The following is a 26596-nucleotide window of genomic DNA, read 5'->3' as shown; positions in this document are numbered from 1 at the left end:
ACCATATGCACACACTCACAGGGCGCACACACACACACACCATATGCACACACTCACAGGGCGCACACACACACACACACCATATGCACACACTCACAGGGCGCACACACACACACACACCATATGCACACACTCACAGGGCGCACACACACACACACACCATATGCACACACTCACAGGGCGCACACACACACACACACCATATGCACACACTCACAGGGCGCACACACACACACACACACCATATGCACACACTCACAGGGCGCACACACACACACACACCATATGCACACACTCACAGGGCGCACACACACACACACACCATATGCACACACTCACAGGGCGCACACACACACACACACCATATGCACACACTCACAGGGCGCACACACACACACACACCATATGCACACACTCACAGGGCGCACACACACACACACACCATATGCACACACTCACAGGGCGCACACACACACACACACCATATGCACACACTCACAGGGCACACACACACACCATATGCACACACTCACAGGGCGCACACACACACACACACCATATGCACACACTCACAGGGCGCACACACACACACACACCATATGCACACACTCACAGGGCGCACACACACACACACACCATATGCACACACTCACAGGGCGCACACACACACACACACCATATGCACACACTCACAGGGCGCACACACACACACACACCATATGCACACACTCACAGGGCGCACACACACACACACACCATATGCACACACTCACAGGGCGCACACACACACAACACAGCACACGCACACACAACACAGCACACGCACACACAACACAGCACACGCACACACAACACAGCACACGCACACACAACACAGCACACGCACACACAACACAGCACACGCACACACAACACAGCACACGCACACACAACACAGCACACGCACACACAACACAGCACACGCACACACAACACAGCACACGCACACACAACACAGCACACGCACACACAACACAGCACACGCACACACAACACAGCACACGCACACACAACACAGCACACGCACACACAACACAGCACACACGCACACACAACACAGCACACACGCACACACAACACAGCACACACGCACACACAACACAGCACACACGCACACACAACACAGCACACACGCACACACAACACAGCACACACGCACACACAACACAGCACACACGCACACACAACACAGCACACACGCACACACAACACAGCACACACGCACACACAACACAGCACACACGCACACACAACACAGCACACACACACACACAACACAGCACACACACACACAACACAGCGGGACTTACAGTCGGATGTCTGTCGCATTCGGGCGGAGGAGTAGAGGAACCGGAGAGCCGAGGAGCCGGGAAGCAGAGAAGCCGAGGGGAGCAGAGGAGTCGAGCAGCGGACGAGGGGGGAGGGGGTCAGGGGAGAGCGGACAGCCCCGGCCCCGGCCCCCCTTCTGATGGGCCCAGTCTCAATGGCGACCGCGGAAGGTAAGCCACTGCCCACGTCTCCCCTGGGGCGGGTGCTCTCACTCTGGGCCGCCCCTAGTCACGTGTCCCGCTGAGCGGTCCAGCGTGAACCGCTCAGCCTGCGCACTACAGGGAATAATTGCCAAGCGTAACTTTACGCATGGCAATTATTTTGGGGGGTAATGGCGCCTCATCACGCGTCTATGACGCGTGGTGAGGCGTTAATGCGACCTCTGCCTGCTGCACAAATGTCATTCACCTGTTCAGTTCATGTCTTTCACCTGTTCAATTGACAAAACTGCACCTAAAACCACCTCAAAGCTGATTGCGATGTAGCTTTAACTGCAACATGTGACTGCACCCTGAGCCCCGATGTTTGCTCCACCCCACACAGTATAATGTCCCCCTTAGTGCCCCTTGTCTTTTCACAATGCGTCCACCCCAGCTTCCTGTCAAATTGTGGCCCCCTCATATTCTTTTCCCCCCTTACTTTGTGGCCCCCTCGTATTCTTTTCCCCCTTACATTGTGGCCCCCTCATATTCTTTTCCCCCCTTACATTGTGGCCCCCTCATATTCTTTTCCCCCCTTACATTGTGGCCCCCTCATATTCTTTTCCCCCCTTACATTGTGGCCCCCTCATATTCTTTTCCATTCCTTACATTGTGGCCCCCTCATATGGTGCACCCCTCTGTTGATTATACCCCTCCCTCTTCCCTGCAGCGGCTTTCCTCTACCTGTGTGTGCTACTTTGAAGCCGGCGGGTTGGTTGATGTTTTATCATCACACCTTCACGACCACCACCAACATGGCATTTTTAGGCCGTTTTTGGGCCGTTTGTAGTAGTGCGTTTTCAGTTTGGAAAAAAACGCATGAGTTTTTGACCAGTTTGAATTAAGATAATTGGTCAAACCAAACTAAAAACTGCCCAAAAACGGCCTAAAAACGCCATGTGTATCACCACCCTAAGGGTGCGGTCACACGTGGCATTTTGAACCCGTTTTTGGCCCATTTTTAAGCAGAAAGTTCATCAGTTTTTGACCGGTTTTACCAATTATCTTAATTAAAACTGGTCAAAAACGAATGCGTTTTTAACGGACTGCTTAAAAACTGTCCAAAAACGGGTTCATAACGCCACGTGTGACCGCAGCCTGAGGGTTATGGTCACGTGCCGCTTTGAGGAACGATATCAACACGCACGGGGTAGTGCTACGGTCCAATCACATATGCGGTAGCCAGCACCCAATGTCTTGTATTGTTTAAATGTAAGACAACTTGTGCTGGTTATAAATCATGTGTTTCCAAAGTAATACATATGCGATCGGGCCTTGGGCCATCCCCGTGCGCTTTGATTTCTTATTGGAGTCAAAGCCGTAATTGTGACTGCACTCTAACTTGTTGCATCTTATGGTAGGGACATACTTTTTTACGCCCATATTTCTACAATGTGGGTCATTAGCGCAAGTAAATTTTTGTACATGGGATTTATGAATATGGCATAGAAAGCAGGCACTCAAAAACAAGTGCGAAAGCTGACAGAAAACTTGGTGAATAAATCTGTCCTAGTACGTCCCTCTACTGTCAGGAGAGATGTCATCAGCCGGATCCGATAACCTGGCCCCTCCCACCTGACAGTAGAGCACCTAAACGACACTAATAATGGCTAGGTTTAGTCAGTGAACCATGGACTTCATTGGATGTCATTTCAATTCTACAGGTTTTTTTTTTTTTTTAGATCTCTGCTTGTTGTTATGCACCGACAAGATTCATCATTTACTTCCTGTACATAAACACCGGTCCGTGGTCATGTGATGTCACACAGGTGCACGGCTCGTTAGCATCACATAGCTTTGATTACACTGTGTGTTATAATGAGCCATGCACCCGTGTGACATCACATGACCATGGACCAGTGTTTATCTACAGGATGTAAACAATGAAGCATCACAGCAAGAAGACAACAAGCAGAGATCTTAGAAACCGTGAAGAATTGATACAGAAATTATATTGGAAAATGTAATAATTTTTCATTTCATAAACAGTGTCAATTATTTACTGGAATGTGCTTAAAGTGGACAACGCCTTTAAGTGTATCCTCTGCCAGTCTTGATAGATGAGTAACACCCGTGTTTGCGGGCAGTCTTTCCCCCCGTTATCTCTTGATACAGGGGCCATGAACATGATGGGCCTGTGAAATGCACATATTTGTGCGCTCGTGGCCTCCACCTAGGCTTTGGCCTATGAAAGGACCATACAAGGAGTTATGACGACCCTTATTATGTAACACTGCTGCCATATGACGTTTCTGAACAAGATGTTGTTCTTCTAACTGCAAACAATTTCTATATTTCTTTTAGTTGGAGATGAACAGATCAGTTCCATTGGACGCGGGATCTGTGTATTGTTGGGTATTTCTGTGGAGGACACCCAGAAAGATGTGGACTATATGTGAGTATCTTATACTTTGATATATGCTGCGTCTTGTTCTTGTACAGTTCTGTCTGTAGAGTATCGGCCAACTACTGATAGGTCGTTAGTAGTAAAGGGGGCCAGAATACCCCTGTAAATGAAGACAGATCATTTTTCTTAATCCTAACAATCTTTCAGAATTCCAATCACTTCTTCTATTGCTGCTTGAAAACTTAATTTAAAGGAAATCTACTACCAGGGTGAAGGATTGTAACCCGAGCACACTAACATACTGGTGTGTGTCTCCTCTGACAGGATCTGCTTTTTTTAAAGCTTCTTATGCCCTGGTTTTAAAATTATGCAAATGAGTCTAAGGGGCCCCAGGCTCTATTAACAAATATGGAGCCTGGAGCCCCACAGACTCATTAGCATAATGTTCAAAGCCTTTTTTTTTGTGAAAACCAGGGCATAAAAAGCTAAGTGAAGAGCAGATTCTGCCAGAGGGGGCACACACCAGCATGTAAGTCTGCTTAGTTTACAATCCTTCATCCTGGTGGTAGATGTCCATTAGGGGGTATTCCCATGTTATCAAATGAATGTGTTATTGCTTGTATTATAAAAAAAATATATACAATTTGCCAATATACTTTTTGATACAATTTTCCAATATACTTTTTGTATAAATTTTATCTATAATCCTGTCACTGGGCTCCGACAAAAGACAAACTACAGGAGACATTTATCAAGACTGGCAGAGAATACACTTAAAGGCGTTTTGTCCACTTTATGCACATTCCATCTAAATTGTATCATTTTTTTTCCTTACAGTTTTCTAGATCTCTGCTTGCTGTCATGCTATAGAAAGCTATGGACAGACATATGACCATGGTCACACAGGTGTGGCGGCTCTGATTACTCTTTGATACTAACGAGCCGTGCACCTGGGTGACCATGGTCAGATTTCTGTCCACTAGTAGTAAACATAGAAGCTTTTTATGAAGCTTTGTATAATTTTTTTTATATTACAAGCAATAACAATCATTTGCTGAAATGGGAATACCCTTTAAGTTGGGACCTACTTTTCATTGAGAATTTGGTTTGGGCACTGCACTCTCCCCACAACTGTAGTGAGTCCCAATAAATAAAGCCACTAGCCTTGTATTCTGCCTCTCCACTCTTTGCTTTTGGCCCCTTTTAAACTCCTTTTTCTCCCCCCTCCACTCCTCTCTTTTAGCTCTTCTCTTTTATACCTCTCCTTGGTAGCAGTGGACAGGTCCCGTGTCTCACATATTAAAACCTCTTACTCCCTGGATGTAATATAGATTAAATTACCTGCATACCAACACCTTCACCTGTCCTTCTTCATCTATTTGCCATATTAAATTACCAGGGGTTTAACTAAGGGCCAGTTTCCATCTGTGATTTTGCTTCTTTTTTACACTTTACATTAAAAAAAAAAAGATTTTAATTTAAACAGATGTCTTGAAAGTATTTGTTTTTTTTAACTTATACTTTTAATGGATCAGTTTAAAAAAAAAAAAACATATCGGCAGTACCTGACTTAAAGAGCATCTACCACCAGTATGAAGGACTGTATACAAATGAGCCTGAGGGGCTCCAGGCTTCATTGGTGTTAATGGAGCCTGGATCCCCTCAGGCTCATTTGCATACATATGCTTAAAAATCAAATGGTCGCAGCACCAAAAAAATGTTGTCTGGAGTTAAAATGATAAAATACGTTTTTTTGAAATCGCATTCGTATTTGACCGGTTTGAATTAAGATAATAGGGAAAACCGGTCAAAAACGGATGCGTTTTCAAAAATAGCATGTGTTTTTTAATTTACGCATTTTTAAAAACGGGCCAAAAATGGGTTCAAAACACCACATGTGACCTCACCCTAAGTCCTAGGGTTCAAGCACCAAAAGTGTGTTTTCTTATCAATTCAAGCACATTTGAATTTTTTTTTCCAGCTTCTCAAAATAACATTAGAAAGTACAATTTGTTACACAGGAAACAAGCACTTGTATAGCTTTATACAAGGAAAAATGAAAAAAGTTAGATTTTTTTGAAGGTAGGGAGCAAAAAAAGGGCAACATAAAATGGGAAAATGGGTTAAAGGGGTATTTTTCCAATTCAGCAAATTAATGTTTTTGTTTGTATTGTAAAAAGTTATACAACTTTTCTGTATCAATTTCTCATGGTTTTTCTGCTTGCAATCATTCTACAGAAAGCTTCTATTTTTAGAATTCTGTCCACTGGAAGTAATCACCAAAGCTTTCTATAGAAGGACAGCAAGCAGAGATCTAAAAAGACACGAGAATTGATACAGAAAGTATATTGGAAAGTTGTGTAACTTTTTATATTACAAAACAATAACATTAAAGGGAACCTACCACCACAAATCTACCTATAAAGGTAGATTGGGTGGTAGGTGGATCAATGGGACGTGAGGATAGCCCTTTTAAGGGCTAATCCTCACGTCCCCACACTTTTTTGATAACTTTTATTAGACATATATTCAAATTTACTTATGCGGCTACTGGGGCGTGGAGTAGCCGCATCTGAGGTTACACGAGGCGGCTACTCCACGCCCCGGTAGCCTCTTTTCCCCTCCTACTCACCCATCTTCGGCGCGCAGCTCCGCGCAGCTGCGCGCCCTCGTCCGGCGATCCTGCCGTCTGCGCAGAAGAGCAGGCCCGCGCCTGTTTCGTCGCATACGCAAACGGCAGGATCGCCGGACGAGGGCGCGCAGCTCCGCGTAGCTGCGCGCCGAAGATGGGTGAGTAGGAGGGGAAAAGAGGCTACCGGGGCGTGGAGTAGCCGCCTCGTGTAACCTCAGATGCGGCTACTCCACGCCCCAGTAGCCACATAAGTAAATTTGAATATATGTCTAATAAAAGTTATCAAAAAAGTGCGGGGACGTGAGGATTAGCCCTTAAAAGGGCTATCCTCACGTCCCATTGATCCACCTACCACCCAATCTACCTTTATAGGTAGATTTGTGGTGGTAGGTTCCCTTTAATTTGCTGAAATGGGAAAGACCCCTTTTAAGCTTACTATTCCTCCATTTGTGTAAATAAGAGATCTTATTGAGTCACTTTAATACCTTCCAGAGAATAGCAGGCCTATAGAAAAGTTGTTCACAAGTTTCTTTTCCCTTTCTCCAGGCGGTGCTCTTATTAACCCCTTACTGGCCAATAAAGAGCAGTAAACGGAAGATTTGATTTAATTTACTGAGAAAGTGCTGAATGCTTTCTAATCCTGTGATCTCTATCACTTCCCTCCAGGATCAGAAAGATTCTGAATCTGCGGATATTTGAGGATGACAGCGGCAAACACTGGTCAAAAAGTGTCATGGACAAGCAGTATGAAGTGCTCTGTGTCAGCCAGTTTACCTTGCAGTGTATCTTAAAGGGGAACAAGCCTGACTACCACATGGCCATGCCTTCTGAGCAAGCAGAACCCTTCTACAATGACATCCTACAGCAGATGAGAAAGGCCTACAAACCCGAGCTCATCAAAGGTAAAACTAATATACCTAAAACTAGTCATATCACATTGGAGCTCTCTGGATTTCACAGACCAAACACTGTGCAAGGGGCTGGAGTCCAAGCTTCATAGTTCTATATAATGCAGGGAGTCCCTGCATCCCTTGGAAAAAAACAGCGCCAAACTGTAATCAAGAAAGTCCTGTGACGTTGTATGGAGGTTCTGTACCATATACAGTATCTTACAATAGTGAGTGCACAATTCACATCTTTGTAGTGTGTTGTAGTCTTTCATAGGACAACACGGAAGATATGACACTTTGATGCAATGTACAGTAGTCGGTGTACAGCTTGTAGAAGAGTGTAAATATTCTGTGCCCTCTAAATAACTCTACACACGGCCATTAATGTCCAAACTGCTGGCAACAAAGGGAAAATGAGCAAATTGCGGCCAAAGTGTCAGTATTTAGTGTGGCCACCATTATGTAAATGTTTACTAGAACTTTGAAAACCTTTATAAAGGTGAATTGTCCTTTAAAAAAATTCTCTGTTCAAACATTTATAAATCAGAGAATCGCACATTTTTCAACATATTTAACTAAAATATACCATTCATGTGAAGTACATATCATGAAAAAACTGTCAGAAAATAAACTAAGATAAAACATTCCAAAGTTATAACTGCATATTGCGACATGGTCAGATTTAAAAAATAGTGTTGTGTCCTAAAAGTGAGCTGTGTCCTTAAGGGGTTAAAGGAAATCTATCACATGGGTGCAAAGCTTATGAACCGAGCACACTTACATACAGGCATGTACCTCCTGAACCTGGATGCATTCATCTTTTTGCTTCTAGTAGCTTAGTTTTTGTGAAAACTGTCTTTTCAAATGATGCAAATTAGCCACAGGGGCTCCTGTCTATGTCACAAAAGCCCCTCCTGGCCTTTTCATCTACTCATTATTTCATCTACTCATCATTTCAGCAATGCTGAAAGTAGGTATGAATAATTATAGAGGACAGAGGGGGCTTCTGTGACATAAACAGGAGCCCATTATTTTCATAATTTTAAAAGATGGTTTTCTCAAAAACTATGCCATCACAAGCATTTTACAGCACGAAAATGTACTTGGATCAGAAGCATTACACCTGACACACACTGTATGATACCATAGTGTAGTGGTGGCGAACCTATGGCACGGGTGCCAGAGGTGGCACTCGGAGCACTCTCTGTGGGCACCCAGGCCATCACCCCTGCACAGAGTTTCCAGACAGGACTTAAAACCTCCTCCTGCAGTCCCTGGCCACCCTGGGTGTGCTGTGATTAGTGCTATTTTAAAATTACACATCTTTAGCTGCCCAGGACTACAGGAGCAGCAAGGAGGTGCAGACAAGGCTGCATTATTATTGGAGCTCCTGCTATGGGTCCCACTATTCTTCCTCTTCAGGATTACCCTGGAAGGAAGCTTTCTTTCAACTGTATTGCTGTCCTTTAGGATGCCAATACAATTAAAAACCGTGCCAAAACAGGTAGTAACATGTTACTGCTTAAATTGCCACGTTGGCACTTTCTATATATATATATGTACGGGTTTGGTTGTAGTTTGGGCACTCAGTGTCAAAAAAGTTTGCCATCACTGCCATAGTGGATTGTTAATGCTGGCGCCACAAACCCGTCAGTGGTTAGATCAGTGGTCCTCAACCTTTTTGTATCCAGGGACCGGCTGCACCCAAAATGTTTTTTTCAGGGACCGGGTTGGATAACCTCCATATCATGGTGCCTGAAAAAAAAAAAAAACAACCCTTATAATGTGGCATTTCCTGCAGTCCCGAAACTAAAATGCCCCCTTTTTTGTAGCACCCCTTCCTGTGCTCTCTTTTATGTAACCCCCTCCAGTTACTGTAGTCCTCTTTTTAGTGCCCCCTTTTCCGTAGCTCACTTTTAATGTCTTTATAAGAAGGGGGCTACAGGAAACGGGACATTCTCATACTCCGTTTCTATGGCCCCCCCAGTACACAATGAAAGAGTAGAGGTGGACGGCACTCTGCTTCTAATCAACGGTGCACGCTGGGTCCGGACAATGTCCTGTACACAATGTCCCTCTGTCTTTGGCCTTTCCACTGCGAGAAAAAAAATCGAGTATACGCAGAGAAACCCAATTTTACTACAAAATAAACTGGGAAGCTTATTGACTTGAGTATAAGCCTAGGGTGGGAAATGTAGTCGCTGCTCATTAATGAAATATCCCCAACAGTGCCCCCCAAGTAATATCCCCAGCGCTGCCCCCTTAAAAATAAAAAAAAAGTTTCTATACTTACTTACGGCGCTCCTCTTCTCAGCAAATGGGCACGGCTGTGCCTGTGTGTGAACACAATGGTGTAATCAGCCACTTCATAGAGCGTGCGGGTGTAGACGTTCCTCTGCCCGTCTGCTGGGAAGACACAGAGAGAAGAGGAGCGCCAGAGGTAAGTATAAAAATTTATTTTAAGTTCTTTGTGCCATGCCGTTGGTTGGGGACCACTGCATCGCTGTTGGCGGGGTTGTCAGACCACCATCAATCTTCTACTGATCATTATCCAAAAGTGCCACTTAGAAAAGAAAGTCTTGTTTCTATTGATACTCACAGCCTCATTTCTCACCCACATCCTTACAGATCCCTGACACTTTTATTGTTCTGCCAAGTTTGTGAGTTTAGTTCTAATGAAATTCCTCTCCCCAAGTCCTTTAAATAGCCCGTTTACCTGAGACGTGCATGACCTCAGCCCCATAAACCATCACGACCTGTAAAATGTACCCAAAATTTACTCATGCTTTGGCTGTAATGTGAAATTCATGTGCTCATTATTTCCTTGGGTATTTTTTGTGTAGGATTCAGAAGCTCTGTAAAAATAGACAGCTGGTTTATTTATGTACGTGGTGACCCCCTGGGATATGCAGGTCTCTTATTTGCTCCTTTTCCATGTAAAATGCCTTAGGAAATGTCCTAAATACTGCTAATGCCAGAGTCAGAATTTGATCTCTCTGCTGTATAAATCTTGCAGATATAACAGATGATTTATCCAGAGTGTCCGCTTAGGTTTGGGTTTTTAACAAAAAAAAAATGCTTTATGATAATTTTTAGCAACTCAGGCTCACATATACTTGGAAACCCTTACCTATCCGGCTTCTATCGCCTCTGACATGGGTTGCTGAAGATTGGGTCGGATACTGGAGTGTATGACTGTACCCTAGTTATGCTTGATATTATATACTTCACCACTGGGCCAAACAAATTGCGGATGTCTTGGTATCTAAAAGTAATCTGATTTTTCCTTCTGTATTTCAAAGGGAACCTGTCAGCTGCAGGGTCACATATACACTAAATAAATTGTTGGTATATAATCCTGCCTTTCTTTAGAAAATTCATAACCCAAATTCAGAGAAATCCAGGGCTCTGGAGTCAGTTGGAATAAAATGGACCACCTCCAACTCTGAAAATTGTATAATAAATTGTTACAATTAGTTCACTGCAGTGTGTTCTGATTATTGTTTTCATTAGAATTTTGGGAAATGATGGAATGTCTTATAAATATCTGTTCTGTTCCTGATCTAAGGATGTAGGCTTTTAGTTGAGATGAATGTGACTGCACATTATGTACATGCTCAGTAGTGAAGCCCCCCCCCCTACAGATTAGAGGGGAATAAATGTCTGCACTTTTCTTAAAACTACTAGAGTGAGGAAAACTGATTTAACCCCATAAAGATGTAGATAGTTTGTACGTTAAGGTTCTGTCTTTTTATTTATGGAAAAAAATAAAAATGTGCACTTTTTTTGAGAAATTTGTAAAATTTTACATTTTCTGCTTTTGAGACAGATACATTTCCAACCCAATCAACTTTGTTTTTATCATTTTTTATTCTTATATGACGTTAGAGATCTTACAAATAGCAGAGTTTTATCATCTTTTAGTTTAAAATATAAAAATATTAGAATCCCCCTATGGATTCCCTCCATTTTCAAATGTACACCCTTCAAAACCCCTATTAAAAATTGCTTGTAGATTTTTAACTTTTTGAGCGCTGCATAGTAATTAAAACAAAATGGAGATTTTGAATGGTCTAATTTTGTCGGTAATACATCAATTTAGTCCTAAAATGTACACTTTTCAAAAAGATAAAAAGAGAAAACACATCTTAAAATTTGTTCTGCAATTTCTCCTAAGTACGGAGACACCCCACATGTGTATGGGCGCACAGCGAGGCACAGAAGGGAAGGAGCGCCCTGCAGCTGCCAGTTTTATTTTATAGAACTTATAGAAGCGGATTTTGTTTTTCTCATTGGCGGCCCTTTTGTAGATGATAAAATTTTAGTTTTTCCGTAAGTGGGGCCATGGGTAAATTGTTTTTGTGGGATGAGATGTTTTTTTCCAGTGATACTATTTTATTTTTTAAATTTTTTTACAGAACTCCCCCCCCCCCCCCCCCCCCGTCCCCAAGACTCCTCTCCCCCAGGCCACAATCAGACAACCCCTATAAGTGTGCCCCTACATGTACTATGTGCATGGGGTATGTGCCGTTAGGATGTGTATACCTGTATGATATCATGAATTAACCTCATCTTCTCTCTGGTGTAGGGGAGATCAAGCCTGACACAAGAAGCCGCCTTCTTCTTATATCTCCCTGAGTGTGTGTTATGGATGATCTGTGTATCTGCCCCCAGTGTTGCTTGACCTGCAAATTGCTATGTAACATTAATCAAACATGCAGAAATTGTCAGGAATTTAGCGGGTGACGTTGCACCAATCTTCGGCTGACATTTCTGATAACCTGGCCTATCATTTAGGTGGCAGAGAAAACACTGTACATTATTAGCCACGGGAACATCTTGTCTTTTAGATTTATCTAGCATCTCACTGATTGCAATTTTCCCCGGATTACTGTATTTCTGCTCTCGACGCACTTGAGTCTAATTTTTGTTAGCAGAGTTTCTATTCATACAACCAATTGCGGCTGATTGCTGATGAGAAGGTTATGTGACGGCTGGATGGCAGGATTTGATTAGGGAAGAACATTTCCATGCTGAAATAAAATCCTATTGAGCCAGGTGCTGTTCAGACACCCAAAATGAAGCAGCCACAACAATATGAGCGCTTAATCATATTTTATTCTGTTAATAAATTGAAGACTTGAGATTTATGTAACCCAAGCTGGAAAAAAGTTAGCATTTAGTATAACTTGGATGAGCAGAAAAAGATTGTCCCTGGTGATTTTCCTGGTCCTGAGTGCCGGAAAGTCCCTACCCCTTCCCATCTGACCTCACCAATGTAGTCCTAGACTGCTCCTGAATTAACAAGTTTTATCTTTAAAAGGAGCCTGTTGGTATTGTACAAGGTTATGTAAAAGGGCCCTGTCAGCAGGTTCATGCTACCTTAGACAGGGCAGCATCGCATAGGAACAAGGATCCCGATAACAAGGTACTGCTTTCACTCTGAAACACTGTGGGATTCTTAAAAAACCCCCACAGATTTGTATAATTTTGTAGTCATTGGCAGTCAGCTCTCCATTTCTCTGATAGATCTCCAAATTCCATGCTTAGCGCATATTCAAATAATTAAATATATGTCTGTCTGAAGCCACCACTAGAGGGAGTACATCAAGGCAGGACTCTCGGAGAGAAATTCTCTCACCTAGACACACCGGGGCACATGTATCTAATTTTCTTTATCTTTATTTGACACTTTTTATGGCACATTTTTGCACCTAAGACAATCTCCTGTCAAAATTCACCATAGTTGAGTTTGCTTCAGTGTTCTGCTGTTCTGCAGTCATAGCAATTCCATGCCTCCCCTACTAGGCGTAGAAAATAGCTTAGAGCTGACACTTTTGCAAAAGTTGTAAATTCAATTGAGACTATAGATGAGAGGATACGACTTTTGTATTCTGGTTCAGGCTTGGATCCATGACCCGGATACGTTGCCGGATTGGTGGCTAAACAGCCAATCTGGCAAATTGATGCCACAAGCAACTAGCCATGGCTATGATTTTATGGAAATTTAAAGTTATTAATCGTTACACTGAGTTGCATTATGTTATCATAATGGTGTCATTTGTAGTGACATCACTCCTTCGATCTGTCTCCATGTCACTGTTTTAGAGGGATTTGCAACTTTTTTGCAGGGACGAGATCTGGGTTGTAAGAATTCCCCCTCCCTAACCCCACAGATGCTGCCGATGCTTTTAACCACAATATCTGTGTGAATAATTATGCATGACTCAAGTTCTTTTCAATCCCAGGAGCCTCCAGTGGGTATCGGCTGTGGACTGACTAGGATGATGTGGGATTATGCCATTAGGTCTCACAAATGTGCTTGGTTTATGAAACACCAACCAGTGTTTGGTCTTGTTTCACCTACAGAACAGTACTCTGGCGAATGGAGTTCAAGCATCATAGTTAAATATGATACAAGTATCCCCAATTCCATTCTCCGTAATCATGGTCTCAGTATGGCGCTGTTATGCTGCGGGGATGCAGGGACTCCTTGCATCACTTATTACAGGCAGTCCCCGGGTTACGTACAGGTTCTGTAGGTTTGTTCTTAAGTTGAATTTGTATGCAAGTCGGAACTGTATACTTTATAATTGTAGTCAAATTTTTTTTGGTCTCTGTGACAATTTGATTTTAAAAATGTTGGGTTTTCATAAGAACCAAAATTATCAATAAATCTTAATTACAGACACATGAGATAACTGGTTTAGCGGTTTATTGTTTATTAGCCTAGGACTAAAGTACAGTAAATTATCAATATCCAGAGGTCTGTTTGTAACTAAGGGTCGTCTGTAAGTCAGGTGTTCTTTAGTAGGGGACCGCCTGTATTATGATTCTTGGACACTCGTCCGCAGAGCAGACCTGTGAACTATGACATCACTGACCAGATGTGCCGTCCTTAACATGTGCTGTCAGTGCAAGGGTGCGCTCAAATACAGGGGCTAAATCTTTTTCCTGGATTATCTTCCTTGCAGTGCAGTCTTCTGACACTAGATGGTGATATAGAACAATGCAAGAAGGCAATGTAAAAAAGTATCATTACAGATACCAATATAATAGTCATTACTTTTACATTGAAATCCCTTCAGAAGACCACCCCCTTTTCCTAAACACTTTTACTAAAACAGATTTTTAGTTACACCACATACAATTCCTATTGGTCCCTTTTTTTGAGAAGACCACCTTCTTGAAGAATTTTGGTCGGTCATCAAAACCGATTTCACTGTGTATTATATTGAAAATGAACATTTTACTCTTATGTGGATAGAACCTGCTATCTTTAAGATGGATGTGGACTGTTAAACGTTAGTTTTCTATTTTTGTGTTCCAGATGGCAAGTTTGGAGCTTACATGCAAGTACACATACAAAATGATGGCCCCGTTACAATAGAGTTGGAGCCACCAGCCTCAACAGCTGACCCAAAACATGTGAGTAACTGTCTGGGGATGAATGAAGAGTAATGGTAATGCTAGATGATTATCATTATGCACATCATTATAAGAATAGAGAATGGGGGCTTCGATAATACTTACTGCACACAATTAATGAATGGAAAAAACGTTCTGAATATAAAAGGGCAGTATATGAAGAGTAGTGTATATGGATTGCTATGTTCATCTTCTTTTAGATTTTGAGATTAAAATTATTGTAGTATAAAAAAAAAACAAAAGTAGCATTCCTAAGTGAAAGCATGTGCATAGGATATAACCTCTTTCTATGACCTTTGGGGGCCTTAAAGAGGACCTGTCACCCTGAAAACGGCACGAGGAGCTGCTTACTAAAGTAAGGGTGACAGGTCCTCTTTAAAGGGGATAAATTAACCCACACTAACTAAACATTTCTTTGAAAACTGCTATTATACAGAAGTAAAACCATCCCTATGTTGTTCTTTTCCATGCCTGTAAAATTTAGTGTGTTAAGTTGACTCACCATCTATGCATATTCATGTTCTTCTAGGCTATCTCAGTCCCGCCTCCAGCTTCCTGATGGACAAGGGACCTCCTTTTTTAGAGTCAAATGAACTAAGCTCTGCTGCATCATTCAACCCACCCTCAGGAATAAGAGAGATGCTGGCTGTGTGTGACTGACTCACTGGAGAGAAATCGGCTCATTCACCCCTTTCTCAGAAATTCTCTTCAGTGAGGCTGCACCTCCCTCTTTCTTGAGGGATGGGGGAATGAGCTGGAGGTGCGGCTGAGTGGGAAGGACATGAATTTTCCCGCCTCAGCTCAGACAAAAGATGATGATTGGGCTCACATGAGGTCATTTGCATAGATGGCGAGTCAGCTTTCTGAATGGACTGTGGAACTTTATAGGCATGGAGAGGAACAATGTAGGGATAGTTGTACTGATGTATAATAGTATTTTTCAAAAATATGTTTAGTCACTTTAACTGACAGATCACATATCCACTTGATCTGCCAAGACCCCCACAATAAGCAAATTATCCTGCTTACCCCTGTTCTTATGCCCTTTTTAAAGAATGGGCTGTCTGACTCACTACACATTGAAGTTAAAAAAAAAAAAAGTTGAAGTAAATGTGGGCCTATAGATAGTTTCCATGTTGGAAGTTTTGAATAAAGTAAAATAGGATTTACTCCGAATGCTCTTGAAATGTGTTTCAAATGGAATCCAAGCACATGGTGTGAACATGGCCTCATACAGGAGACCCATTCAGTCTGCTCAGGTTTCTTCTGGGGCGTAATACATTTCTCTACCTTCAACTTGTGATTTGTGACAGTAACATCAATAATAATACAGAGAATCCATATTTGATTTAATAATTACTGAGATCTAATTCAGTTTCTTTGCGGTTATTACTAAACGACGCAAGGAGAAGCAGACAGACAGAATGACATCAATGGACTGGAAACTCCTGAGACGGGGAAAAGCAGCTACAGATATAATCACATTACATGTGATCGCGGCTGCTCGGGTGCAGGCGGCGCAGACGTGTCCTTGTATTACTTTTGCATCTTTCATCTTTATAAATTGATTGAGCCTTTGTTCCTCAGCAGTGATCTCTACTTATAAATTTCACCTTGTCCATGTCCGATCCTCGTCTTCTATAAAAAGAAAAATCTTTATTTATATCAGTAGACCGGTTCCGGGGACACGTGTGCGTTTACCTACAAGTAGATTTATGAAATATTTGGAGCTTAACCTGGTAATTCTACATTGAACACTTCCTAATATATGGTACAGATCTGCTCTAGTCTTCATTGTTGGCATTAAGAGTTTTTCCATGTGTACACTTTTATTTTAGCTGCTTAGACTCTAGTTTTCTATAATGCTGTCATACAGATTACTGTAAATGAGGGGGGGGGGGATTCACCTATATTCACTCCACTAGTCTTGGAAAGCTTCTCATTACTTGGCAGTAAGACTTCAGTAGTCAGCAATTGCAATGTGCTCCTGTCCATTCTAATTGTATACAAAATGCACTTACTAATACATCAGCTATCAACCCCTTAGATGCCATGTCTGTTGTGACCTTGGCAACTAAGGGGGTTAGACAGCTATCACTTTATGTCCCTCATGATGTAACAATAACCTCTGGGCTGCCTTCTACAGTCCCCTGGTTCTAAATGTGTAAGGCCCAGTTCACGCCTGGGATTGGACCACTGTTACTGTTTTCCATCACAGAAATGATCGTAACTTGCAGCTAATAGATCCGTATCAACTGACTTTTAATGGCTTCTGTTAGTCTCCATTTCCACCACTTTTGTTAGGCTTCTGTTATCTGCGATGGAATAAAAAGCTCTCAATATCCCATCCACTTCTCCACTCAAATAATGAATTCGCTAACAGAGGTGGTGAAAACAGACAATAATGTCAGCCATTAAAAGTCTATTCAAATCATTGGACATTTTAGCAAATCCAGTTTTCATTGTTTTAGTAACAAAGTAACAAAGAAGATCCGAAAGCAAGTCTGAACTGGGCTTAAAGTGTAACCGTCATTTCAAAAAACTTTTGATATGTTGTAGGGCAGGTAATTTTAAGCCCTTTTGCAATTGGATTAGTTACCCAAATATTGCTCCTTCCTCTTGTATTCTGCAGACTTTCCTCTTGTTGTTAGTGACTCCTGATATGGCTGTTGCTAGGCACATTCAGTCTTCACTGAGAGGCTGACTATGGAGGGAGACACCCCCCCCCCATCTCCTCTCCCTGCAATCAGCTGTTTATCTCACAGTTCAGTGCTCCAGCACTCAGTCATGTGCTGCCAGGGGCCTTAACTAATGTAGTAACCAAACTACCCTTAGCTCTCCCACAAACAAATAATCCACACAGACATAAGGTGCAGAGCGATCACAACCCACACTCCACGGCAGGAAGTGGCAGGAGAGACTCTCCAAGTCTTCAAGCTGTCCCCTCATGTGCTGTGCTGAAGGCATAGATAGATAGGTAGATAGATTGGTAGATAGATAGACAGGTAGACAGACAGGATATATATACATAAATGGGATATACATAGATAGGATATACATAGATGATATATAGATGATAGATAGATATGATATGTATATATAGATAATAGATAGATGATAGATAGGATATGTATAGATGGATGATAGATAGGATATGTATAGATAGATAATAGATAGATGATAGATAGGATATGTATAGATAGATGAGAGATAGATGAGAGATAGATAGGAGATAGCTCTGGTCTCATTGGTCAGCAGCAGGCGCTTGTGATGAGGTGACAGGAGGCAGGCTCCGCCCCTCCATCTTGCTGATTGTAGTTTTTTTGAGAGCTGGAAACCCTGGTTGCTATGGGCCAAAAGAGGTACTAAATAAGGACCGAGAGGCAAAATACTTTGAGGAATGATTCCCAGGGACACCTGAAGAAGAATTATGTTTTTTAGTTTTTTTTTCCTCAGCCTGTTTAAGACTAACAGTTATCTCTGACTTTCTAAACTATTAGATCATGTCATTATGTCATGCTACAGGGAACTCTGTAATCAAATTTCATATTTACCAAAAAAATGATGCCAAAGAGAACATAAAATTCTTATCCAAAAAAGCAAGTTCCATTTCAGAATGTGGAGAATTGTGATCAGTGATGGTCTGACTTCTGGACACTGCGCCAATAAGTTCTTCAATAAGTCCTTTGGTGCTAGAGCCATTGGGGCAGATTTACTTACCCGGCCCATTCACGATCCAGCGGCGCGTTCTCTGAACAGGATTCGGGTCCGGACGGGATTTATGAAGGTAGTTCCTGCGCTGAAAATCATCTGAACGCGCCGGAATACACCGAGCTGGACCAGGTGAAGGTAAGCGCTTCCCAAGCGACACATTTTCGGTTTTTAAATGCGGCGGTTTTTCCGAATACGTCGGGTTTTCGTTCGGCCACGCCCCCCGATTTCCGTCGCGTGCATGCCAGCGCCACTGCGCCACAATCCGATCACGTGCGCCAAAATCCCAGGGCAATTCAGGTACAATCGGCGCAAATCGGAAATATTCGGGTAACACGTTGGGAAAAAGCGAATCGGGCCCTTAGTAAATGACCCCCATTAAGTTGGTTAACGACACAATAATCCCATTCTTTCTGCCTCCAATAATACAATTGGGAAACGAGCTGCAGTTTCCTAGCAAAATCACTATGCACGTGCCAGGGCCTTCTGCGCCTGGGTCTCTCCACTGTCTTACTGCTGGAATATTAGTCAGTCCAGGTGTCGGACCACCAAACATCAGATAATGGGGACCTCTTCTGAGGATTGGTCACCAGCAGGACACATGCACGGGAGCCCCAGAATACCTCTTCTAATTGTACACAAGTGATCAAGCATAATTTTAATGTAGGTGTCATGCTGACCCATGCAAGAAAGGTCAGCATGGACAGTGTTGGATAGTCTGGGTAAAAACACCCAGATTACTACATGTACATAATATTGCGAGAAGCTGGCAGCATTGCATCGCTGCTGGCTCTCCGCGGTGCGGCCGCACCGCACTAACAGCGGCTGTGGCCGCAACCTGGCTTATTCACATTGCCGGCCGCCCGTGCTGCACTGTCAGCGGCTGTGGCCGCGCCGGGCTTCTTTACAGCGGCACAGAGAGCCGGCTTCTCGTAGAATGTGTCCATTGGCAGGGGCGTGCTGGGGGTGTGTCGGCACGCCCCCTAATGAGTAACGCCAACAGCCAGCACTCCAGATACATGATTCGACCTCTTATTTGGTAAGAGGTCGGATCGTTTTAAATCAATTTACTGCACATAAATTTTAAAAAAAACGGCTAGGGAGAAAGGGGCTGGGAGGAGGATTATGGGGGGGCACATTTGGTCTGTGGGTTTTCCGCGGTGACAGGTCCTCTTTAAAATGTGACTATTTAACCACTTAATGTCCATTGACATACCTGTTGACAGAAAACCCCCGAAAAAAACACAAACTGAATGCGTCCTTAATTGGTTAAAGTCTTGTCTAAACTCTGTGTATAACATAAATAGATTTGGTTGCACATTTTGATGCTAGTAAACTTCATCATATTCTTAGCCTACTTGTAGCAATTTGTGTTGCAGTGAATGTTTATAAACTTTTCTCTTTTATACTTGCCGATACTTTACTTGAGTTTTTAGCTAGTTTATCTAATCATTGTATCATGTGTATTCTCCATACGTTCCAAGGTGGTAACCAGCAGGGGGCAGCAGTGGTGCACATTGTTTTTTATGCTCTGAATCCCTATATGTACTTGTGTGACTGCACCTGAATATTTGTCCTATGGACAAGAGAGATGCCGCCTGGCTACGACTCAGTGTGACTGCATAGCCGCGTCTCATGTTGTAAGTCTTTGCACTTGCTGTAGCCATGTATTAAAATCTCAGCAGGGACAAGTAAAAATAACTTTTGCCCATGCTACTGTAATGCTGTTGGTTGTGATGCCAGTAACATAATTTTATGTAACCTTGGGGCGGCCGCACACATTAGTGGAATTTCATCTGAACTCAAGACATCCAGACATCTAACGTGTTAGGTCTTTGCCTGTATATACACACAACTATCTTTACTGCTGTATGAGAATAAACTACTATCCTATCCCCATATGGTTTGTATTTGTCATCTACAAATGTTCTGCTTTCACATGGTGGGGCTTATTTACTAAGGGTCCGGTGGCTGCATTTCCTGACGTTTTCGGGGATCGCGCTGCTGTGACAGGGAGTTGGAAGGGCATTGTGTCGCTCGCGATCGGATTTTGGCGCATCGGCGCCTTCTTTCATGCGACAGAAATCGGGGGTGTGCTGTCGGACAATCCGACTGATTAGGACAGAGCGTGGGATTTAACTTTTAAAATTGTGTCACAAGTCATGCCCTTACATGCACCGGGCAGAAGATGGTGAACTTCGGAGGACATGAGCGGGGAGTGACACATGCAGGATATCGGGGGCACGATCGTAGTAAATCGCGGCAGAGTTCATTCTCGTCGGACACTCCAGATCGGGGAAAGCGCAGGACAGGGTGAGTAAATGTGCCCCGATGTGTTTGAATTGCATTTTAAAACACAATTCAAACACATGGAGGATTAACTACCAAAAGCAGATACATTTGGACCTAAACACTCGCACTCAGGAACCAGTGGCACATGTTTTGAAGGTAAATAATACAAATTGCATTGGAATGACATTTATCAGGACTTGTACGCTGTTTTTTGGCTTACAAATCCTAAAATAATAGCCGTTATGTGTGGACCATCTGTAATTGCAATAATTTTCCCCCTTCATGTCATCTCCACTCCAAGTGGGCATGGACGGGAGTGAAGGGGGTTGTGAAGTGGGCCAGCGTCTACTCCACACGACAGTAGCTTCTTCCGATTCTCCTACTAGATCTTCTGCGCATAGCTCCTGGTAGCTGCGTGCACTCGCCACGCTCGAGCTGCCAGCTGCGGGTACTCGCTCTGAAGCCGGAGCTACTGCGCATGCAGAGAGCGGACGAGTGCACGCAGCTACCAGGAGCTGCACGCTGAAGGTATAGTAGAGGATCGGAAAAGGCTCCTGGGGCGTGGAGTAGCTGCGCCGTGTAGCTTCAGCTCCGGCTACTCCACGCCCAAGTAGCCTCTTTCACATATTTGCATATTAGGGTAATAAAACTTTTCAAAATTTAGCAGGCACGGAAGGATTAGTCCAAAAAAGGGTTTTGATGATATTTATTAGATGAACCTGCCACTAGATCTACCTTAATAGGGAGATCCGAGATGGTAGATTTCCTTTAAGCATCTTTTATCTGCTTTTGACCCTGAAGAATTTTCTTCTGTGTCGGGTTATTACTGACCTAAGGCATCTAGTGCAGTTTAAGCCTCAACCACTATCCATACAATTTGGTACCTTCACAGTTATGTGGCTATGTCTTACCAGGGCCAGTTATCCGGAATGACCTTCTAGTATCTCCTTTTAGAAATAATGAAGCATATAAATGTGTTTTGGGTGAGTCGACTTGCAGCTAATATCCAGAATACATTACCATTATGACACAGAGCTGGCAGTGCCACGTAAGGTTAGAGCTCGCGTGTAATCAAGTGTTGCTCATACAGACAAATTGTGCGCCGCAATTAGGATTGTACCCAGACTGTACCATTGTGAAACGCTTAATTGAGCAGCGGATGAAAAAGTAATGAAATTGTCCCTGTCATCAACACTGTTTTGTTGCTCATTGAGTCTGTTCAGCTTTGCATAATCCCCTTATTAATGTGCTTTGGTATATGACCCATCTGCTTCTTTTAGAGTACCTTGATCAGATGTCAGCGCTTAATGCTCCTCATTACAGCCTCATGGATGTCTGTGGCATGAAACCATTGATCTGTGCTTACTTAACCCAGTCGTGGATGGAAAAGCTTGTATGCACCTTAGAGGGGTAATTTTTTATTATTTAAAGGGAATCTGTCATCAGTTTTGGACATAATAAGCTGGAGACAGTGCAAGGTATTTTCTCCAGAGTGCAAGTGTAGTAAGTAGCAGCAGAACTGTGAAAAGTGTACTTTTAATCAAGGTTTGCAGCCTTTGCAAGTGCTCTGAGTGGGTCTTTTAGCTTAAAGAGAACCTGTCACCAGGTTTTACCCTACAAAACTACTAATCTCTTCAGGTAGGGGATAAAAAGTTCTTTATAGAATTCCCTCTTTGATATACAATCTCACCCAGTGGCGTAACTAGAAGCTGATGGGTCCCAGTGCAAAGTCTGTGCCAGGCCCCGACTATAATGTATGGGTTATAGTAATAGTCTTCTCATATGGGAAACTGACACTGTAAGGGCCCCCTAAACCTCTTGGGCCCTGGTGCGACCGCAAACTCTGCACCTCCTCACCTCACCTTACGCCCCTGATCTCACCCCTTTATTTCTAAAAAGATAACCTCCAAAGTCAGGTAAATATGACTTTTCTCACTTCATTTTTACAAGAGATGAGTCAAATGTAGTGGTTGCAGTGGTAATGTAATTCAGACGCCCCTATCTTTGATCATATATGACCTAGGCACATGCTTTTTGTGTCATGTTAAGATAAGAATCTCATCCTTCAGATCCCATCAGGTTTATGGTTCTCAGAGCTACAGAACTGGACATACAGGCAGTTAAAAGATAAGTGGGGACTGGATCTTTATCTTCAGCTTGCATTTCCAGCTAGATGTTTAGTTGCCTGTTTCTATGGTTCTGTAGCGAACAACACCTCATAAGGCTGATGTGATCTGAAAATTGGGATCCTTATCTTTAATATGACAGGTACTTTCATAATATAGGTGCTATGGACTGGAAGATGGGGGCTTCTGGACTGACACTCCCCCTAAAACCTCATGTGAAAATTAGGTGAGAAGAGTCATATATGAATGAATTTTGAAGTTTTTTTTTTTTATAGGTAGGGGTGAGATTTCACATAAAAGAGGAAATTCTAGAAAGGACATTTCATCCTAAGAGGATTAGTAGTTTGAGGGCTGGTGACAGGTTCCCTTTAAGAGCTTTCTGCTCTTTTCAATGAACTGTTTCACAATCCCTCCCCTCTGTTCTGAGGAACTGCTGTTAGTATTCAATCAGAATTGTGTTATAGCTTCTACTCCTAGCAGAGGGAGGGACTCTTCAGGCTGAAAGACCTGCCAATAGTTCTTTCAAGGGCTGCATTTTATTTTCATTTTCACAGTCCTGCTGCTACCTACCACACACAAAGATATGGTTACTCTGCTCTCTAGGACCAATAGACTTTTATTTCCTTATTTGTGCAAGTCTCCTTTTGATCTTGCTGTTCGAAAAAGTACCGCTTTTAGTAACGTTTTTCTATCCAAAATTCCTTTGATACTAAGATGTCTTCAAATTTACATCTGCGCGTGGAAGCAAATAATGATACAATCCAAATTTCTCCATCATCATACTCTTGTATTGGTGAACTCAGGATCCCTAAGCAATTAAAACCTGTGATACAGCAGGGATCAATAAGTTGCTGCTTAAATTGTCATGTTGGCACTTTGCAACATATAAGTGGGTTTTGGTTGTAGCTTGGGCACTCTGTCCCCAAAAGGTCAGCCAACATTGATCTAGGTTGTCATTCAGTTATATACCATGTGGTGGTCTTGCTTGCCTCCCCTTGGGGAAACACAAGACAGAATACTATGTACAGCCTGCTTATATCCTCCTGCTTTATAACATTCTGTTCGCACTTAAAGAGAACCCGTCATGCAAAATAAGCCCCCTAAACTAAATATATTTTCACAAACTGCCATTAGATAGCATTGCCTCTATCCCTTCATTGTCCCTCTACATGCCTGTAAACCTAAGCAATGAGGTCCTAAAGCTGGATGCAAATGACCTGTGAAATGTCCAATGAAGCATTAGCATATTCAAGCTGTCCACTCTATTCATGAGTGGGAGGCACAGCCACACCCCCAGTGCTTGACTGACAGCCTGTATAATTATGTGCTCCCTGGTGCTGGTGGCCACGCCCCCTGCAGCCTGTGTGTGCATGTGTGTGTGTGTGTTTAGGAGAGATACAGCAGCTCCAGGCAGCCATGTTACAGCAGAACATGTCAGATTCATGTGTAGCTGATGTCTGTGTCTCTCACCTGTATATTAGGAGGATGCAGCATGTCAGCAGATGCATCACACACACTAGCAATGCTTTACTATACATTACACACAGACATGAGCAGGGGGAGGAGAGGGAAGGGGTAACAGGGGTGACATCACTGCCTCTGACCATGTGACCAGCCTCATTTACATGATAAAGAATAGATGATTTTACAATGAATAATGTATGAAATAACTAGATAAAGGCTGGGATGGGATCCTTGTGAGCTGCTCCAACAGGAAGAGGTGACAGGACTAGTGGCAGAGACCTGATGACAGGTGTCCTTTAAGACACTATGTATATTGTTGTAAATGACAGCAGCATGTTGCTGAGTTCCTGCTCTATAACATGCTGCTTGCAGAAAGGATACTATGTACAAACTGTTCAGCTCTTCCTGCTCTATAACATGCTGCCTTCAAATGGGACACTATATACAATTTTCCTTCGCATCCTATCTGCAGGTCCAATGTTATAGAGCAGGAGGAGCTAAGAAGATTGTATATAGTTTCCCTTTCGAAGGCAAAAAGAGCTGAGAAAATGGTACAGTATCTTATCTGTGGACAGCATTTTATAGAGCAGCAGAAGCTAAGCATTAGATTATACTTTGTGTACTATGTAAAGGCAGCATGTCCTATTTGCAGGTAGGATGTTATAGAGCAGGAGGAGCTATGTACAATCTGTTCAGCTAGCTTCTCCTGCTCTATAGCATAATTTTTGCAGATTATACTGAATCTTAATGTTGATAAATTCTCATTCTCGTCAAAAAAGTTGGAGGCATAAGGCTGTTAAAAAGGAAGATGAGGTTACAGGCCTCAGGGTGACAGTATGTGGTGACTGCAGCCTATCTATGAGGCCAGGGATCGCCTGCAGCAGCCATAGTTACCCCCGCAGTAGCCTCGTACAGAGAGCGGACAGACATTGTAGCCATTGTGCTGGAAAGCTGAAAAGTGGTGACAATAAGTCCCTTTGCATTTATTTGTCAATAAGACATTCGGATCTAAGGTTTGTGTTCCTTTAAAATTTCGGCTATTTTTTTTGAAGCCGCAACCAACCGCGCTGGTAAATGAAGATAACATTTCCATCCAACCCGTCCCAGATAAACAGCGGAATAAATAAACAAATAGACCTCTGATCCCGCATAACCGCCCGTGAATCCACAGATGATGCGCCACACGTTCACACGCTGATGATAAAATTGCTGAGGCTTAAAAGGAACGTTTATACAAAATGCTGTGACAGGACAAACAAGGTAGCGGAGGTGAAGGTGGCCTCGAATTACTGCGGGAGCAGCACCAGACGCGCATACTGATAAACCCGCTACCGTCTGGGAGAGAATATAAAACAGGAGGACGTTTATAGAAACCCGATGACAAAGGTTAAGAATGAAAGCCATGCAGACACTCACTGTACTGTATAATATGGCTTTTATGCATAGTGTATTATATATACAATACATGTGCATATACATTCTTGGTGGTCACCCTTTAATAGGGACTTGGCAAGGTGCTTTGGACAGTAAACCACCCACAGGTCCTTATGGTCCAGTGGTTTAGTGTCCCAGTCTGGAGAGCCCAGTGTTTACAAGGTCATTCAGTAGAGGCAGTCCCTGACTTACAGACGACCCCTAGTTACAAACTGATCTCTCTGCTCCCAGAGACCTCTGGTGAAGTTTATGGAGCCACCTGCGTTCTGCTCCATATTGAATTGTGTTGGACACTTAATGATCAATCCTAACAATAGACCATTAGCTGGGAGTGCTGCTCAGTCCCTTTAATTGTTTTGGGGTATAGAGAATCCTCGGGACCTTAAATACACTTTTTTTATTCCCCATTTCAGTTTTTTTGTTGACTGCTTAGTCTTGTAGATGAAATGCCCAATTTACATGAAGTTCTGAAAATATGCAGTTTTTTCATTTATCCTGGAGAATTAAAGAACATCTACCACTAGATTTACTGCTTGTAGACTCCCCACTGTCATGCTCGTTACCTTAGGGGGTCTTCTGCATCGTTTTTGTGCTCCTTTTTAAGAAGAAATGACAGAAAGAAAATCAATTACCCACTAAACTGCTAGCCCCCTCAGGAATGGTGTGCAATTTCCTTTCTAGAATTTCTTCTTTTATATGACACC

General features: G+C 42.9%; 1 protein-coding gene across 2 annotated transcripts in view; it reads left to right on the top strand.

Annotated features, from left to right (window-relative positions):
* The window catches only part of DTD1 (D-aminoacyl-tRNA deacylase 1), an 88173-nt gene that overhangs the window by 4748 nt on the left and 56829 nt on the right, over window positions 1-26596 (top strand). For both annotated transcript variants that reach the window (XM_072140637.1, XM_072140638.1), the window contains exons 2-4: window positions 3873-3963; window positions 7214-7449; window positions 14768-14865. In XM_072140637.1, coding sequence (XP_071996738.1) covers window positions 3873-3963; window positions 7214-7449; window positions 14768-14865 — 425 coding nt within the window. The remainder of the gene's footprint in view (window positions 1-3872; window positions 3964-7213; window positions 7450-14767; window positions 14866-26596) is intronic.

Source organism: Engystomops pustulosus, chromosome 3 (assembly GCF_040894005.1).
Source record: "Engystomops pustulosus chromosome 3, aEngPut4.maternal, whole genome shotgun sequence".
NCBI lineage: Eukaryota > Metazoa > Chordata > Amphibia > Anura > Leptodactylidae > Engystomops > Engystomops pustulosus.
This window is presented reverse-complemented; position numbering and strand designations above follow the sequence as displayed.